We start from the raw sequence: 15254 nt of genomic DNA, 5'->3' as shown, positions 1-15254 counted from the left end.
AGTTGGTAGTGGCGGTGAGGCGCACTTAAAGACATAGCAATTATCTCTCCCCTGTCGTTGCCGTAGTCCTGCGCAGAGACAAAGGACGTAGTCAAGGGCTGGTGCCGAGTTGATTTGGCCATGGTAAAAGAATACGGGCTTTTCCTAGGTATCCTACGGACTTATCCTCGTGTTGGACCTCGTCGCTCATAAGCCTTTCACACAGCATCAACAGCACAGCCGTATCCGTGACCTCCTTGTCATTAACTATCCTACCATTCACTACAAACACTTCTAAGTCCAGCTGAGCCTACATACAGAGGATTAGGACCACACCACACACTCCCCCAACAACACTGGATAGGGACAATACCCTTTCTCATCAGCCCGGCATCTCGCAGACGCACTATCTAACCACAACGACAACGACAACGACAGACACTCACTTCGCTAGACGCGGTATACGCAAACGAGAGCGAGTGTACAGTGCAAGGGAAGTAGGTGATGTTGCATGGAGAGATATATATATATACATACATATATGTACAAGCGCCCGCAGAGCAAGTCCTCGCCACATGAACGAAATCCCCCAGAAATGACGAAAGGCTTTTTTTTACACAGGTCCAGGACGAACCGCCGCTGCTATCCTTCCACGCAGCAGCTTCCACGCCCGTTCAACACTCCCGTGCTCGACTCCCCGGTAAGGAAATATTGTACATGTACATTTGCTATTCAAGATGCTATGCTACAGCGCCGGTGCCCGGTTCTATTTTCGAGGTGGTGTGTATGGTGCTTTCTTTGTATATAGATAGATAGAGGAGGTGGAGGTGGTGGTGGTATCGCGGGGGCGGCGGGCTGGCGGCGTCGCCGTCTGTGTGTATGTTTGTGTGTCTGTGTTTGTGTTCATGTGTGTTGGATATGCTCCCTGGGACTTGTAGTTCAGGACCTAGTAGTCCGCGGCCTAGTAGTCCGCGGCCTAGTAGTCCACGCCCTCAACATCCAGCTTCCCTTCCGTCGCCTCGACATAGCGCACCATGTCCTCAATCGTGCAGACCGTAATGCCCCACTTCTTGCCAAACGCCAAACAGTCATCGCGGCGCATCATGCCGGCGCCCGGGCGCTCAGCCTTGCCCTCCACCTCGTCGCCATCCGTAATCATCTCGCAGATGACGCCGACCTCGGGGAGCTTCGCGAGACGGCACAGCTCGGTGGCGGCCTCAGTGTGACCCCTCCGCTCACGCACGCCGCCGGCGCGCGCCTGCAACGGCAAGATGTGTCCGGGGCGCCTAAAGTCCGCAGCCGTGGTATTCGCGTCGGCAAGCAGGCGGCACGTCGTCGCGCGGTCCGCGGCCGAGATGCCCGTGCTGATGCCGTGCGCGGCCGCGGCGTCCACAGACACGCAGTAGGCGGTGCGGTTGGGGTCGGCGTTGTCGTCGACCATCTGCGGCAGCTGCAGCTTGGCTGCCCGCGACGGCAGCACCGGCGCGCACAGGTACCCCGACGTGTACCGGATCATGAAGGCGGCTTTTTCGGGTGTCAGCGCTGACGCCGCGATGATCAGGTCGCCTTCGTTTTCCCGCGATGGCGAGTCCAGCACGATGACGAAGTCGCCGCGTCCTGTGGTTGCGCGGGCGTGTTAGTGACGGGTGGGGTGGGGCGCGGGGTATGCAGGGCTGTCGCACCGAATGCTGCTATCACGTCCGGGATGGGGTCGAAGGCGGGATGCGCGGTGCCATTGGCATTGACGTGGCCGTTGACGGCGGAAGTGGTGGTCATGGTGTAGGTGGTAAGAAGGAGTGCGTAGGTGGGTATAAGGAATGGCGATACTTGTAAGGTGTCGCGGCTTTAGGACGAAGGTTTCGGCGTCGGACGAGCAAAAGAACGGAGATAGAAGTCGGGTCGGCCCACACACGCTTATGAGAGTTTTGTCAGCCAACGCTCAGAAGGGCGGCGACTCTTATAGAAGGCCGCCATTGTTGGTGAGAGAGAGAGAGAGATCGTCGACAACTCCTGGCGCGGCCGTGGGTGAAACATGCCCTCGCCCAGTCGCACGCCGGGTCTCGACCCCGCGAGAATCCCTTTCCGCTTGCGGCATGTTGATCGGTCAATCGCCTCAGTTTCACGCTCCACGTTTATGCCTAGTGCAAACGAGATGCGCAGGATGTTTCTAATCCCCACCAAAAGTACGCGTCCCCCACTTCAAGGTATCTATGCATCTATGATAAAAGGCCTATAGGCTCCACTCCCCTGTCTGACCCCCCTACGACCCCCGAGTCCGCGTCTTCATCACGAGCTCGTCGTCGTCGTCGCTCGAGTCGCTCGTGCGGCTAGACGCCCCGTACCGCTCCGTCCAGTCGTGGTGCACCGGCGCGCCCCCTTCCTGCTGCTGCTCCTGTTGCTGCTCCTGTTGCTGCTCCTGCCGACGCTGCTCCGCCTCTTGCTCCTCCTGCTCGTGCTGCTGCTCCTTTTGCTTCTGCCGCTCGGCCAGGCGGGCGGCAAACTGGCGACGGGCGCGCGACGGCGGGACGGCGAGCGGGGCGGGCATGGCCGGCGTGGCCGCGGCGGCTTGTTCATTCTTGGGGGGGTCGCTTTTCGTGTCCGACGACTGTGGTGCACGCTAGTCAGTCAGCCTCTCCAACGTTGCGTCCGGGAATCGAGAAGAGCATCGATGAGGGGATGCAGCGTGTGGCCCGAGGTCGAGAAAGTGCGTGTGGTATTTCTCGCGGTCGGGTGTCGTGCCAGTCGTTCTACATGAATCTAGGCGATAATACAGGAATGAGAAGAAAAGGGGCGGGTGGCAATCGTCATTGTTCTCGTCGCTCATGGGTCAGGGAAGTGTATACCGGCTGCGTGCCTTGTTGCTATACATGCTTGCGACGTGAGAGGAAAGCCAGTCCAACGAACCGAAAGGGGAATGACGCCATGCAAAGAAAAAACAACATGAACGCACTGACACTCTGGTTCGCGCTGCACACTGCTTCATCGATACTCCATCTCGACGTCTTCAAATGAGAGTTCACCCACTTGGTCAGAGTCGTTCAGCGGCCCGCTCCGAGCACCGCTACCCTCCTCGCCCTCGTCCATCTCTTCATCCTCCTCGTCGCTGCTGTTGTTGAACCCGCTCAGCAGGCTGCCGCTGCTGATGCCGCCGTAGCCGCTGTTATTGCTGAGCTCCATGCTGTCGAGGCCGACGTTGCCGCCGCCGATGCCCGCGCTGGCGAGTCCGCCGCTGCTGAACCCGCCGGCATTGACGGCGTTGAGCACGGCTTGGCGCGGACCGACGGCCATGTCCGGACGGACGCCGCCGAGAATGGCATTGTCGCGCTCGCGCGTCTCGGCGAGCGTCTGCTCGACGTACTCGGTCCAGGTCTGGTCGATGACCTTTTCGAGCACCGAGAGCGACAGGAGCTCCGGCGGGTGGCGTTCCGTGAACTTGACAACTTCTTCTGCGATGAGGGTTAGGTGGCCCATGTAGCCTAGTCTCATGTTGGTTTCCGCATGGGAGGTGTCACTGGCCCGCTGGCCCTCCATGATGCGCTCCGTGATCCGGCCAGTCTCGAAAAGGTCAATGGCGAGTGCCCGGTTGTAACCACGCTCCATTTGGCCGTTGAAGACCTGCTGGACAACGTCATACACGACGTTGTGCAAAAAGTTGTTCCACGGGAAGCGGAAGAAGAAATCCTAATGAGTTTAGCAAGCGTTTCAAACGGTATAATGGCATACGTACGAGAATCGTAGGCACGACGCGGTGTTCGACAAACATCGTCTTCAGCAAGTCACCAACAACAGGGGATCCGTCGATATCAACCTCGTACTGCGGTCCTTGCGAGTGGGAAAAGTCGCCGCCTTGGTCGAGTAACACTGACCGAGAACCCTCTTCATCAAAATCTCCTTCGCTCTTCTCTGTTTGCTCGCCTTCTGACTTCTTCGAGAAAAGAGGAGCGGGCTTGTCTTCAGGGCGAGGAGAAATTCCACCGGCGGGTTCACTGCTTTCCGAACCCTGGGCGAGCTGCTGCGACAACAGAGAAATAGGCTGCTGGTTCTGCTCCGGCTCTGCGCCCTTCTCACCAGGCGAGTCGGTCATGGTCGCGTCATCCTTTTCCAGCTCGAGGCAACCGACCTTGTCTGTCAACCCGGCCGATGTCGGCGAGTCTGCGCTTTCACCTGCGGGCTTCTGCTCAGGTGCCTTGGGCTCATCAACATCTTCCGTCTTCTCAACCTCGCCGCCATTCGCAGTGCGAGGAGGAAGTTTCGGTGACCTCTCCAGAGGCTCGCCAATGTCGACCTCCTTATCCTCCTGCTTCGCTTCCGAGGCTGCAACTTCTTCAAATTCCTCCTCGGCGACGGTGTTTTGAACCTCAAGCCGCTTGACCTCTTCCGGCGATTCGCTAGAAGGTGCGCGTGCGTGGTGGAAGCCATGGCTGTCGACGCTGGTGCCAAAGTCATTGTCGATGACTGACGGGTCTTCGCTCTCCTTTGCCGAGGTAAGCTTCCCCTCCGCCTTCAGGCGTTCTCTTTCCGCGTCTCTAGCCTTAACCGCGCTCTCGGCACCTCTTTCATTAAGCAGAGCCATGTTACTGCAGTGTAACAGTTCCGCCATGAGTTCGCAAGTCTTAAACCTGTCGAATCCCAAAGGCTCAATGGACACACCAAAGGCAGCCTTGAGCTCGCGTTTCCTGGTGGTCGTTGTGCCGTCGCTGTTGGTGACAGTGTGGTTGGGGTTGTTGATCAAAGCCATAAAGTCAGGCACGTGGTTCGCAAACTGGCGAAGCAGAGTTCCCAGGTAGATCGGATCCGAACTCCTTGGTTCTGGTCCCGTCTGGTTCTCAAGGTCATAATCGGAGTTGTTCTTCCTGATGACCTCAATTATTATGCCCACACCAACAGTGAGTGGGTTTCCACCACGAAGCATTTCCGTGACAAGGCTCTTGATGCATTTCTCAGAAACCAATTCGCGAGTCAGCTCATTAGGTCCAATGACCGACTGGTCTTGAGTCGTTGCGTTGGCGGAGATAGTAATAATAGCTTTCAAAAAATCGCCAGCGGATGTCTGTGTCGAAGCGTTATATTCGGGGGAAAGGAAAGATAGGAGAGTGGGAATCAGTCCATGCTGCTGGAGCCACTAGATGTTGTCAGTACCAGATCCACAGCCTATATATAACCACTTACATCGACTATGCCCTGTCCTCCCTCAGCCTTTTCCAAGCTGATGATCTTAAGCAACAGATCCATCACCATCGGGCAGTCAACATGCTGCAACATTTCCGGGACAACATTCTCGATAGACTTGAAGAACTCTAGCATCTCCTCCGTCTTCCGATCCAGCAATGACTCATTGACCTTTGTAAAGTAACCAGCTTGCACGGGATCCAGCGGAGCAGGTTGCTTGATGTACTCCCAGAACTTGCGCAGAGCCGGTTGGTTTTCAAGGAGGGCCTCCGAGATGGACCAGACTTCAGACGACAAGATCTCGCATGCGACGTACGCATACTTCAAGCGTTGCTTCTCCTCCTTGTTCTCTTCCGTTTCACCGGAGTCAGACTTGATAGATCTTGACCTCGATCTCCTCTTGAAGAAACCACCTAGGTTCCCTTCCTTATCCTTGTCCTCTGCATCTCCGGCGTTGTCACCCTCGGACGAGGGCGCGTCTTTCGAGGCAATGACGTACTGCAGCAGACGCTCCAAGATCTTGTCATCGCGCAGATACTCTATCAGCTTGGAGTTCTGCTGCTTGAGCTCCTGTATCAGATCCGACTCGTCGAGCAATTCCTCGAGAGTGACATCGGGCTTGTCCAGGATCGAGTCGAGGGTGGAGATGTTGGCGTAGCCTCCAAAGCGCCAGAACATTGTGGTTATCTAGCGGAGGCGCGCAGGGTATCTGTCAGGGGTTTGTTGATCGGTAAGCGTAGCTGTAGACGCATGCGAGAGCGAGGCTCGAGAGTTTGGGCGGGACAAGACGTGACGCGGTTGGGGCGTCTGGACTGGGAGCTGTAGCACGAGGCTGGTCAATTAGACGATTCTCTCGAGTATCAGGCAGGCCGAGTCCGAGCGCGACGGATCGCAAGGACGGGCAGTAGTGACGGCGCCGCGCGTGCGGAGGGGTGGGAAGAGGAGTATTTATTACGAATGGTGTCGCGCCGACCCGAGGCACAACGAGGCAGCTGGTGTCGTGTGCGCGGCGTGCTTGGGATGCGCAGGCGCGTGATGGTAGGCTGCGTCAACGTCAGGTTGGGAGCCGGTCGCAAGGCAGAGCAGCAGCCTCCCCAAGGTCGAAAAAGCGAAAGAGGCAGGGTGGTTTCGTCATGCAGTGGCCACGGCGGCGGAGGGTTCAGTGGTCCGGGCAACGGCAGGTCGTGGCAGGCGGGAGAGAGAGGTGAGACAGACTTCAATGCTTGTTGTTCAGCGTCGGTCGGCGTTGGATTCGGAGCTGCGCCAGCGCCCGCGATATACTGCGATTCTCGTGGCCGCACTGGCACGCAGCCATCGCAGTCCGCCCCGGCCACGCTCGCTTGCTTCGCTTTGCCTGTCGCATTGGACCGGGGGCCCTGCTGGGGCTCCACCATCCTTGCCGATCAACTCCAAGCCAGCCAGCGAACAAAGTGGTCGTCAGGTCAGCCAGGCATCTGTTCGCCCCTCTCTATCCTGCCTGCGTGCCCTCAACTCCAGCCTTGCACATAGTACCTCTGCCTGCAGCCTGCCGCCACGTGGCAAATCTCCCTCCTGCACATCACATCCACACATCCTCCGCATCCATCTCCGTATCCACACATCCTCCGCATTCACCATGAACCGCCTGTTTGGAGCAAAAAGCACTGGGCCCAAGCCCACCCTCGCAGGCGCAATCTCCAACGTGAGCCCGACCCCGCCCCAGGAACCCCCAGTGTACTAATTCCTCAGGTCGACGCCCGCATAGAGACCATCGATGTGAAGCTCGCCAAGCTCAACGCCGAGCTCACCACTTACCAGCAACGTCTGGCGAAGATGCGCGACGGCCCCGGAAAGAGCGCCATCAAGCAAAAGGCCCTCAAAGTCCTCCAGCAGCGCAAGATGTACGAGGGCCAGCGCGATCAACTACAGTCACAGTCATGGAACATGGAGCAGGCCGGCATGATGCAGGACAACCTGAAGAACACCATGACAACCGTGGACGCCATGAAGACGACCACCAAGGAGTTGCGCAAGCAGTATGGCAAGGTCAACATCGACAAGATCGAAAAAATGCAGGATGAAATGGCCGATCTGATGGACATTGGCAACGACATTCAAGAGAGCATAAGTCGTAGCTATGACGTGCCCGAGGATGTGGACGAGGCAGAACTTGATGCCGAGCTGGAGGCTTTGGGCGAAGAAGTGGAGCTGGACGGGCTCGGTGAGTCTGAAGGCATGCCCAGTTTCATGGTCGACGAAACGAGAGCACCCCAATTCATCGACGAGCCCCCGGAGCCGGCGAATAAGGTCAAGGAAGCCGCCGGCTGAACAAGGCCATCTTATCCCCCCACACTGTCTGTATTGCAGACAAGTGGCGAAAGGAATATGATTATGTCGATCGTGACTGACGATAGCATTTCCCGATTATGGCGTGACGGAGCCACGGCGTACTGAAACAGTTCTTGGGGTTCTTGGCTGGAGGAGAGGAAGACCGGCAAGTTCCTCCGGTCCCTTGGCACCCGATGATGGTGATGCCGCAAGCAGACTGGTGGCTAGTAGGCTTCCAATCTCACATCGAAGACCTCGAACGATGACCTCCTCGTGCCACCGTGAGTGAAGGCTCCAAACCAGGTCTACGGTACTCTATGCTGCACCAGATGCTTCGCTCAAAGCCAAGATTCGTCGCGAATGTACAGTACTCGAGTAGAAGAATAGAAAGAGAACGGACTGTGCCGACTTCCCGATTCCAAGACAGCCTCCAGCGCCAAGGCCGCTTTCGATTGGTTCCGCGTTTCGCCAAGTTTGGCAATGGCGGAAGATTGCTGGGCGACTTCCCACCCCACTCCACGCCAAGCCACTTCGGTCGCTAGGATCCCCGGATTCCCACACCTCCATGTCGTTTGCATCCCTCGATGATGTGCACGTGTATCGACTCCGCCCTCTGCCTGCCAAGATGATCGCGTGGAGCACGGCTTGGCTTCTCTCATGCTGCAGAACAACACTCAACCTAGTGGCTTTTTGTTTGCGTTCATGGCGGGTCCGATAGTTGCGCTGACGCCCCAGCCAAGATATATAAAGACAATGCATGACCCGGATTCCGTGACTTCTTTCACCAACCTTTCCAGAAACTTCTGATCTTACTCACCGCGAGCATTGGCTCGTTTAGACTTATTCACCCCTCAGTACAAAGACACAACTTTACCCCCACTTACACACCACAACCCTGCATACGTCACAGACTCCTCAGCATGGGCTCCGAAAAGGGCTCAGCAGCAAAGCAGGAGTATGAGAGGCATCCATTCCAGCTCTCGGTCGACGAGCTGAGGGGGCATCTAGGGGCACACACAGACTCCGGCTTGAGTACGTCCCAAATCAACCAGGTTCGAAGCAAGTACGGAGAGAACAGGTTAGAGGGAGAAGGCGGTGTGAAATGGTACTCTGTACTTCTAAAGCAAATCAGCAATGCCATGATCCTGGTAGGTACACATAATCCACAATACACGTGCTGTTTCTTCACCAATGTCATCCCCTGTGACATAAAAACAACCAGACTCAGTACTAACCGCAACAGGTTCTGCTCCTCGCCATGGCCCTGTCCTACGGTGTCACGGACTACATCGAAGGCGGCGTCATCACGGCCGTTATCGTCCTCAATGTCTTTATTGGGTTCTACCAAGAATTCCAAGCGGAGAAGAAAATGGACTCGTTGCGAGCCCTCTCGAGTCCGACAGCAACCGTGCTCCGCAACGGCATCGTGGACGCCATTCCCTCGGCCGAAGTCGTACCAGGCGACATTGTGCAGATCAAAACGGGCGACACGATTCCGGCGGATCTCCGCATCTTCGAGGCCATGAACTTGGAGTGCGACGAGAAGATCCTGACCGGCGAAGCGATACCCGTGGCCAAGAACGCTGAGGCCGACTTCGCGGGCAGGAGCGAGCTCGAGACTGGCATTGGCGACCGCGTCAACATGGCGTATTCGTCGTCGACGGTGACCAAGGGCCGGGGGCAAGGCATTGTCGTCTTCACGGGCATGTATACTGAGATCGGGAGGATTGCTGCGTCTATGCATGGCAAGGAACGCAAGGCCAACCGCTCGCTGTCGAGGAAGAAGGGCGGCAATCTCCAGCCCGCGAAAGGCCTTGCCCTGCGCATATGGGACGGCATTGGCGAATTCTTGGGCCTCACGGTCGGTACGCCGCTGCAGAGGAAGCTGTCCAAGCTTGCATATCTCCTGTTTGGCTGTGCCATCCTTTTGGCAATTATCGTCTTTGGCGTTAATAGGTTCGACGTTACGAATGAAGTTGCCATCTACGCAATCTCCACAGGTAAACTTCCCCTCCCAGACTATAAATACAAAGCTGACCTTCAGGCATCGCAATGATTCCCGAGTCACTTATCGCTGTCCTTACCATCACCTTCGTCAGCGGCATGACCTCCATGCGCAAGCGCCGCGTGCTTACCCGCAAGCTCAGCGCCCTCGAAGCCCTCGGCGGCATTACCAACATCTGCTCCGACAAGACTGGCACCTTGACCCAGGGCCAGATGATCACTCGCAAAGTATGGATTCCCGGCGTGGGGGTGTACACGGTCAACAACTCCGAGGAGGCAGCAAACCCGACTCAGGGGACCGTCACGCTTGGCAAGGAGCACTCCAAGACTGAGATGGAGGCCGAGGCGCACGAGAGACGGGAGAAGCTGGACCGCGACAGGAGTGCTGCGGGCATCCGGTTCAAAGAGCCAAAGGAGAAGACGGAGCGGGATGAGCGCAGAGCCAGAAACGCCGAGTTGGACGAGAAGCAGGACGAGGAAGAGGAAAATGTCGAAATCGTCCCCGAGCTCGACGCCTTCCTCCACTCTACTGCCCTGTGCAATCTCGCCACCGTCCGCCACAACGAAGAAGAGCAGAAATGGCAGACTACGGGCGACCCCACCGAAGTGGCGCTTCAGGTGTTTGCTCACCGTTTCGACATGGGCAAGAAGACGCTCGAGAGGCAGCGCGGCTGGAAACAGATCTCCGAATACCCCTTCGACAGCACCGTCAAGCGCATGTCGGTCATTTACAAAGAGCCAGCCACCAACACCACGGTCATCTTCACCAAAGGCGCCGTCGAGCGCATCCTCGACCTGTGCGTCAGCGTGGGCATCGGAGCAGACGCAAGGCCCATCGACGACAGCGTCAAAGAAGCCATTCTCGAGCAGATGACGCTGCTGGCGGACCAAGGGCTGCGCGTGCTCGCCATCGCGCGACGCAGCTGGAACGGCCCCGCCATGGGCGAAAAGTCCGAAATCCCACGCGACAACATCGAGACGGAGTTGACGCTGCTGGGGCTGGCCGGGCTGTACGACCCCCCGCGGCTCGAGACCAAGGACGCGGTGCGTGAGTGCACGACGGCGGGCATCCGCGTGCACATGCTGACGGGGGACCATCCGGGGACGGCGGCGGCGATCGCGCGCGAAGTCGGCATCATCCCGAAAGACATGGGGACGCTGCCGCGAGACGTGGGCGAGGCGCTGGTCAAGACGGCGGCCGAGTTCGACGGCATGAGCGACGCCGAGATCGACGCGCTGCCCGCGTTGCCGCTCGTCATTGCGCGCTGCGCGCCCAACACCAAGACGCGCATGATTGCGGCGCTGCATCGGCGGCGGGGCTACGCGGCCATGACGGGCGACGGCGTGAACGACGGGCCGAGCCTGCAGGCGGCGGACGTGGGCATCGCCATGGGGCTGGCGGGGTCGGACGTCGCGAAGGGGGCGGCGGACATTGTGCTGACGGACGACAACTTTGCGAGCATCGTCAACGCCATCGAGGAGGGGCGGCGCATGTTCGACAACATCCAGAAGTTCGTGCTGCACCTGCTGACGTCCAACGTGGGGGAAGTGGTGCTGCTGGTATGCGGGCTCGGGTTCCAGGACCGCCACGCCTTCTCCGTCTTCCCGCTGAGCCCGCTGGCCATCCTCTGGATCAACATGCTGACGTCGGGCTTCCCGGCCTTTGGGCTCGGCCGCGAAAAGGCCGCGTACAACGTCATGATGCGCCCGCCGCACGACAACAAAAAGGGCGTCTTCACCTGGCAGATCATCACCGACATGGTCGTGTACGGCCTGCTGATGGGCATGCTGACGCTGTTCACCTTCGTCATCATCGTGTACGGCCCGGGCGACGGCGCGCTGGGCGTCGACTGCAACCGCGCCTACAGCCCCAGCTGCGACGTCGTGTTCCGCGCGCGCGCCGCCGTCTTTGCCGAGCTCACCTGGCTCATCCTCATCTCCGCCTGGGAGATCAAGAGTATCCGCCGCAGCATGTTCCGCCTCGACCCCCGCAGCGACAGCCGCTTCCCCTTCTTCAGCGACGTCTGGGACAACCAGTTCTTGTTCTGGGCCGTCGTCGCCGGCAGCCTGATTGTGTTTCCGTGCATCTACATCCCGGGCTTCAACACCACCGTCTTTAAGCAGAAAGGTACGCTTCCCCCATAACCTTTCCCACCCATACTAACACACCACCACAGGCATCTCCTGGGAATGGGCCCTAGCCATCGGCGCGGTCATCATCTTCGTCGCCGGCATGGAGCTGTGGAAGCTAGCCAAGCGGACATTCGGGTGGTTCGCGCTGGCGGAAGACGAAGACCGCGTCGAGGACCAAGGCCGCCACAGGAAACACCCGCTCAGCCTGCGCCAGGGCTTCTTCTCCTTCTCGCGCACAAACTCCCTAGCCAAGGACGTCTCGCCCGGTGGTGGCTCCGAGCTCACCGCTGTGCCGAGCTGCCAGAGCGCCCTGCGCAGTAGCTTGGTCAAGGACGAGGTTTGAGTGGCTTCGCTAGGTACTGAGCTTTGATGGTTTATGTTTGCTTGTTGTCATCGGCTAGATACCACGGCCGCGTTACGGCCTTTGTTGCGTTTGGTGTGGTTTTGTGTCGATGTTTTGGTTTGACGCGGGGCTAGAGAGCCGTTTTGGGGTGGTGGCTCTGAGCGTTGGTGCATAACCAATTATGAGGGTGGATATTGCTTCTTCTATTCTGAGTAGTTAGTACCAGACATCGCATCCAGAAGCAATGCAAATTCGAATAGTTCAATCATTAGTGCTGCAGCTGGTATTTTGAAGTACCTTGGCTCGCCGACAATCAAGAAATGGCCGTCAAAGAAAGACGTACCCACCGACACAACACAAGACTCCCTAAGAAGCTATATCAAAGCACCCTTATTCATAATGAGTTCCTCCTTCCTCCTATTCCTCTCCATCTTCTCATCAGCAACCCTCGTTTTCTCCGCAACCTCCTTCCTCCACTGATCCTTGCGCCTCTGCCTCTCCGCGACCTTCTTCTCATACAGGCGTTCCTCGTCCTTGCGCTTGCGCTCCTCCCGCCGCAACTTCTTGTCCAACGCGGCCACCTTCTCATCCGTAAGGTGCCACGGCCTCGCCAACACAGCCGCATAGTACGCCGCCGTGTCGGCCCAGCACGCCGCCTCCTCGGCCGTGTTGCGCACCACAGCCACGCGCTGCAGCATCAGCTGGTGCGTGTTGCGGAACGCGGTGAGGGTGCACTTTGTCTTCAGCACGGTGCCGATATCGACGGCGTGCCCGTCGATCAGGACGGCGAAAACGCCAATCTCGCTGACGATCTCGACGTTGTCGACGGTGGTGTTTGAGGGGCATTCGGGCGACAGCGGAGCAGCTGGGTCTGAGTATCTCTTGCCGTCAGAGGGGACGTCGGGCAGGCGCCGCGTGATCTTGACTTCGATGGTGGCGCCGCTGCCGTCGTCGAGCGTCAGCAGTGCGAACCGCGAGCTGATATCCTCGATGGCGATGACGGTGCCGACGACGCGGACGAAGCGGACGGGATGGTTCTGGTGGTAGAAGATCTGGTACTGGTCTGCGAAGTTACCGAGGCCCGAGATGGCTTGCTCTAGAAGTGAGTGAAGGGGTAGTTAGTTGATATGCAGTGCACGTTTTGTTGCTCGGATTGTTGCATGCGAACTTGCGCGTGGGCTCACAAGCTATCACCACCTACCTCCGGAGTTGGGCGGCGCGCGGAGAGCGTGCACGCCCGCGATCGTGAGCTTCACCCATGCGTTGAAGGTTGCTGAGGCTTGGTAGAAGCGGCTCGGGTAGAAGCGCAAGCTTTTGCCGCTGCTCATATCATCTTTTCTGTTTCGGTGGTCTTGACGGGGGGAAGACGCGTTCGTGCGACGCGACGTGGCTAAACCTAGCGACACCAGGTCACGTTCCAGCTAACGCCGATTTGGTAACGCGTCTTTCACCCACTCAACACACTCGTCATTTCTATCTTTCTACCACACTCACTGATCACTTAACAAACAAAAGCTGCTATACCTACAGAGCGCTCTTTCGGTGGTCACAACAAGTTATAACACTATGTTCGGTAGTCAACATGTAACTACAAGGGCAATATGATACCAGGATACAAGAGTATTGCACAAGACATCAAAGACAGACATTCAAAGGCACAAATATACAAGAGTACAAAAGTATTCCATGAAAGCATAAAGGTATAAAAGCGAAAGGGTGTCATATACCCGTACGGATATGGTATCACAGGAATGAGCGGATAATTCGAGACCCGAGCACATCTCCTCGAAACTGCTGACCAGAAAGTAGCACTAGCCCCGACGTTCAAGCCTTTGCCTCCGGCCGTTGTGCATACACGACATGTCTATCGTCGTGTCAGCATTTCTCATCAACCAATACGCGAGGAGCACTTACAGATCGAATTGCGAATGCAACCATTTGCTCATTATCTCGTTGCGCACCTTCGCAAGGCTCACCTGGACCTCTTCCAGCCGCCAGCCCAAGACTTGCGTAAAGAGCCGAAGCGAATACCCCTCGAGACCCTGGAGGGTCTGCATCAAATTGAACATGCCCAGTTCTTTCTGCAAAGCTAATCAGTAACTGCTACACCTGTAATACGACACTCTGTTCGGAATTGTCAGTTCATACCTTCTGCTTGTCCTTCGGCCAGGGCCCAATGGGGAACTTGATACGCTCGTGGTGCACATTCTGGAACCCGGCATCTTTCAGCCAGCCCTCCAATTGCGGTCCAGGACAAGGGTCGCGTCCATTCTTCCTTGAGGCATCAAGAATGTGACGGATCCACTTGTATATCTCCGTGTCCGGGTTCATCGTGTTGTCGTCGCTATAGTAAAGAAGATCGAAATCCTGGAATTCCGCCCATCCTCCAGGCTCAAGGTTACTAGTCGCTAATTGTTAGAAAACATCCAATAGACAGCTCGATTCGACAGGCTTACTCATGGACTTGTTTTATCAGCCTTGGCCAATCCGCAATGGACGTGGCCATATACCTGGAGAAGATGTACGAAAATGGCGTATTGTAGGTCCAAGGATCCTCCACGTCATCAACCTCAAACTTCACGTTTGGCGGCACGAAGCTGGGCTGCTCTGGCGAGAGATCGTTCCCCAAGATCTGCGCATCCGGGAACATGTCTCCCATCTCCATGCTCCAGATGCCGGTGCCGGTCCCGATGTCCAAAATGCGCTTCGGGTTCTTCGGAATCGGCGCGCGATATATCTTGTCCCCCAGTCCCTTCTTAATCAGGAAGTGCATGATGTCCAACCGATCCAGCTCCGTCTCGTCATTCGGCAGGATATACGTGCCGGAGCGATAGGCATGATAGCGGCGGCCATGCTCGGTGGGATAATCGGTCACGCTCGGCGTCAACGACTGGGTGAACGTCGAGAGCTCGTCAGAGACATCGCAGAGGGCCGAGTCGTTGTCGTTTACTAAGTGCTAGCGCAGTCAGCGGCCGGGAGCGCGGTACCGGAAGGATCAAAAGAGCTGGCGCTGTGTATGTATACATACCTCCGGGTCGATCTCCAGTGCCGCTGCAGACGCTTCTTGTGCCATGTTTGTGTCGCTGATCTTAGGTGAAGCTCGCTGCGTCCAGTGCTGGATGTGGGACCTTTTCAAGCCCCTGACAGTGTCACGCTGTGTGTGAGGGGCTGTCTCCGCACGACCTGTCTGCGAGTCAGGCTGAGTGGCACAGTTATTGCCGTTTTAGGAAGGCGGGGCGGGCGTCTCGTGCTTTAGCCAGAGAATCATTGAACCGCTATCAAAGTAACATCGCGCATCCTTTGTAGATCGGAGATACAT

General features: G+C 57.3%; 7 protein-coding genes across 7 annotated transcripts; 2 read left to right on the top strand and 5 right to left on the bottom strand.

The window, feature by feature from the left end:
• Positions 1-586: 586 nt before the first annotated feature.
• On the bottom strand, positions 587-1961 carry K452DRAFT_291490 (uncharacterized protein). Its single transcript, XM_033541189.1, has 2 exons — positions 1663-1961; positions 587-1597 (listed from the first exon to the last, which is right to left on the bottom strand). The coding sequence occupies exons 1-2, from the start codon at positions 1753-1755 to the stop codon at positions 956-958; spliced, it is 735 nt and encodes a 244-aa protein (XP_033393389.1). The 5' UTR covers positions 1756-1961; the 3' UTR covers positions 587-955.
• A 138-nt stretch (positions 1962-2099) lies between these two features.
• Positions 2100-2576, bottom strand: K452DRAFT_291489 (uncharacterized protein). The gene has a single exon (XM_033541188.1). It carries the CDS (start codon positions 2522-2524, stop codon positions 2240-2242), a length of 285 nt encoding a protein of 94 aa, XP_033393388.1. The 5' UTR covers positions 2525-2576; the 3' UTR covers positions 2100-2239.
• A 179-nt stretch (positions 2577-2755) lies between these two features.
• On the bottom strand, positions 2756-5917 carry K452DRAFT_100683 (uncharacterized protein). The gene is made up of 3 exons (XM_033534897.1): positions 5149-5917; positions 3707-5101; positions 2756-3660 (listed from the first exon to the last, which is right to left on the bottom strand). Exons 1-3 carry the CDS (start codon positions 5824-5826, stop codon positions 2959-2961), a joined length of 2775 nt encoding a protein of 924 aa, XP_033393387.1. The 5' UTR covers positions 5827-5917; the 3' UTR covers positions 2756-2958.
• Positions 5918-6763: 846 nt separating this feature from the next.
• K452DRAFT_235451 (uncharacterized protein) lies at positions 6764-7455 on the top strand (the record flags this gene model as incomplete). The annotated part of the gene is made up of 2 exons (XM_033537438.1): positions 6764-6829; positions 6877-7455. 2 exons carry the CDS (start codon positions 6764-6766, stop codon positions 7453-7455), a joined length of 645 nt encoding a protein of 214 aa, XP_033393386.1.
• Positions 7456-8245: 790 nt separating this feature from the next.
• K452DRAFT_100639 (uncharacterized protein) lies at positions 8246-12000 on the top strand. The gene is made up of 4 exons (XM_033534896.1): positions 8246-8603; positions 8699-9455; positions 9500-11587; positions 11637-12000. The coding sequence occupies exons 1-4, from the start codon at positions 8376-8378 to the stop codon at positions 11933-11935; spliced, it is 3372 nt and encodes a 1123-aa protein (XP_033393385.1). The 5' UTR covers positions 8246-8375; the 3' UTR covers positions 11936-12000.
• Positions 12001-12208: 208 nt separating this feature from the next.
• On the bottom strand, positions 12209-13287 carry K452DRAFT_257450 (uncharacterized protein). Its single transcript, XM_033538434.1, has 2 exons — positions 13137-13287; positions 12209-13031 (listed from the first exon to the last, which is right to left on the bottom strand). The coding sequence occupies exons 1-2, from the start codon at positions 13261-13263 to the stop codon at positions 12310-12312; spliced, it is 849 nt and encodes a 282-aa protein (XP_033393384.1). The 5' UTR covers positions 13264-13287; the 3' UTR covers positions 12209-12309.
• A 187-nt stretch (positions 13288-13474) lies between these two features.
• Positions 13475-15062, bottom strand: K452DRAFT_291483 (uncharacterized protein). Its single transcript, XM_033541187.1, has 5 exons — positions 14964-15062; positions 14392-14891; positions 14084-14336; positions 13850-14016; positions 13475-13799 (listed from the first exon to the last, which is right to left on the bottom strand). Exons 1-5 carry the CDS (start codon positions 15006-15008, stop codon positions 13760-13762), a joined length of 1005 nt encoding a protein of 334 aa, XP_033393383.1. The 5' UTR covers positions 15009-15062; the 3' UTR covers positions 13475-13759.
• Positions 15063-15254: the final 192 nt, after the last annotated feature.

This window comes from Aplosporella prunicola (assembly GCF_010093885.1).
Source record: "Aplosporella prunicola CBS 121167 unplaced genomic scaffold K452scaffold_28, whole genome shotgun sequence".
NCBI lineage: Eukaryota > Fungi > Ascomycota > Dothideomycetes > Botryosphaeriales > Aplosporellaceae > Aplosporella > Aplosporella prunicola.
This window is presented reverse-complemented; position numbering and strand designations above follow the sequence as displayed.

What these genes read in the sequence shown, in the direction of transcription:
- K452DRAFT_100639 (XM_033534896.1), top strand. Translation starts at nt 8,376, where the DNA reads ATGGGCTCCGAAAAGGGCTCAGCAGCAAAGCAGGAGTATGAGAGGCAT. An exon ending in TCAGCAATGCCATGATCCTG is followed by an intron (nt 8,604 to 8,698) that starts GTAGGTACACAT and finishes TAACCGCAACAG; the next exon opens with GTTCTGCTCCTCGCCATGGC. An exon ending in CACCGTCTTTAAGCAGAAAG is followed by an intron (nt 11,588 to 11,636) that starts GTACGCTTCCCC and finishes ACACCACCACAG; the next exon opens with GCATCTCCTGGGAATGGGCC.
- K452DRAFT_257450 (XM_033538434.1), bottom strand. Translation starts at nt 13,263, where the DNA reads ATGAGCAGCGGCAAAAGCTTGCGCTTCTACCCGAGCCGCTTCTACCAA. An exon ending in CGCGCCGCCCAACTCCGGAG is followed by an intron (nt 13,032 to 13,136) that starts GTAGGTGGTGAT and finishes ACTCACTTCTAG; the next exon opens with AGCAAGCCATCTCGGGCCTC.
- K452DRAFT_291483 (XM_033541187.1), bottom strand. Translation starts at nt 15,008, where the DNA reads ATGGCACAAGAAGCGTCTGCAGCGGCACTGGAGATCGACCCGGAG. An exon ending in CACTGGAGATCGACCCGGAG is followed by an intron (nt 14,892 to 14,963) that starts GTATGTATACAT and finishes TGACTGCGCTAG; the next exon opens with CACTTAGTAAACGACAACGA. An exon ending in GGCCGAAGGACAAGCAGAAG is followed by an intron (nt 14,017 to 14,083) that starts GTATGAACTGAC and finishes TTAGCTTTGCAG; the next exon opens with AAAGAACTGGGCATGTTCAA.
- K452DRAFT_100683 (XM_033534897.1), bottom strand. Translation starts at nt 5,826, where the DNA reads ATGTTCTGGCGCTTTGGAGGCTACGCCAACATCTCCACCCTCGACTCG. An exon ending in GAGGACAGGGCATAGTCGAT is followed by an intron (nt 5,102 to 5,148) that starts GTAAGTGGTTAT and finishes GACAACATCTAG; the next exon opens with TGGCTCCAGCAGCATGGACT. An exon ending in GCGTCGTGCCTACGATTCTC is followed by an intron (nt 3,661 to 3,706) that starts GTACGTATGCCA and finishes TAAACTCATTAG; the next exon opens with GATTTCTTCTTCCGCTTCCC.
- K452DRAFT_291489 (XM_033541188.1), bottom strand. Translation starts at nt 2,524, where the DNA reads ATGCCCGCCCCGCTCGCCGTCCCGCCGTCGCGCGCCCGTCGCCAGTTT.
- K452DRAFT_291490 (XM_033541189.1), bottom strand. Translation starts at nt 1,755, where the DNA reads ATGACCACCACTTCCGCCGTCAACGGCCACGTCAATGCCAATGGCACC. An exon ending in CGGACGTGATAGCAGCATTC is followed by an intron (nt 1,598 to 1,662) that starts GGTGCGACAGCC and finishes CGCGCAACCACA; the next exon opens with GGACGCGGCGACTTCGTCAT.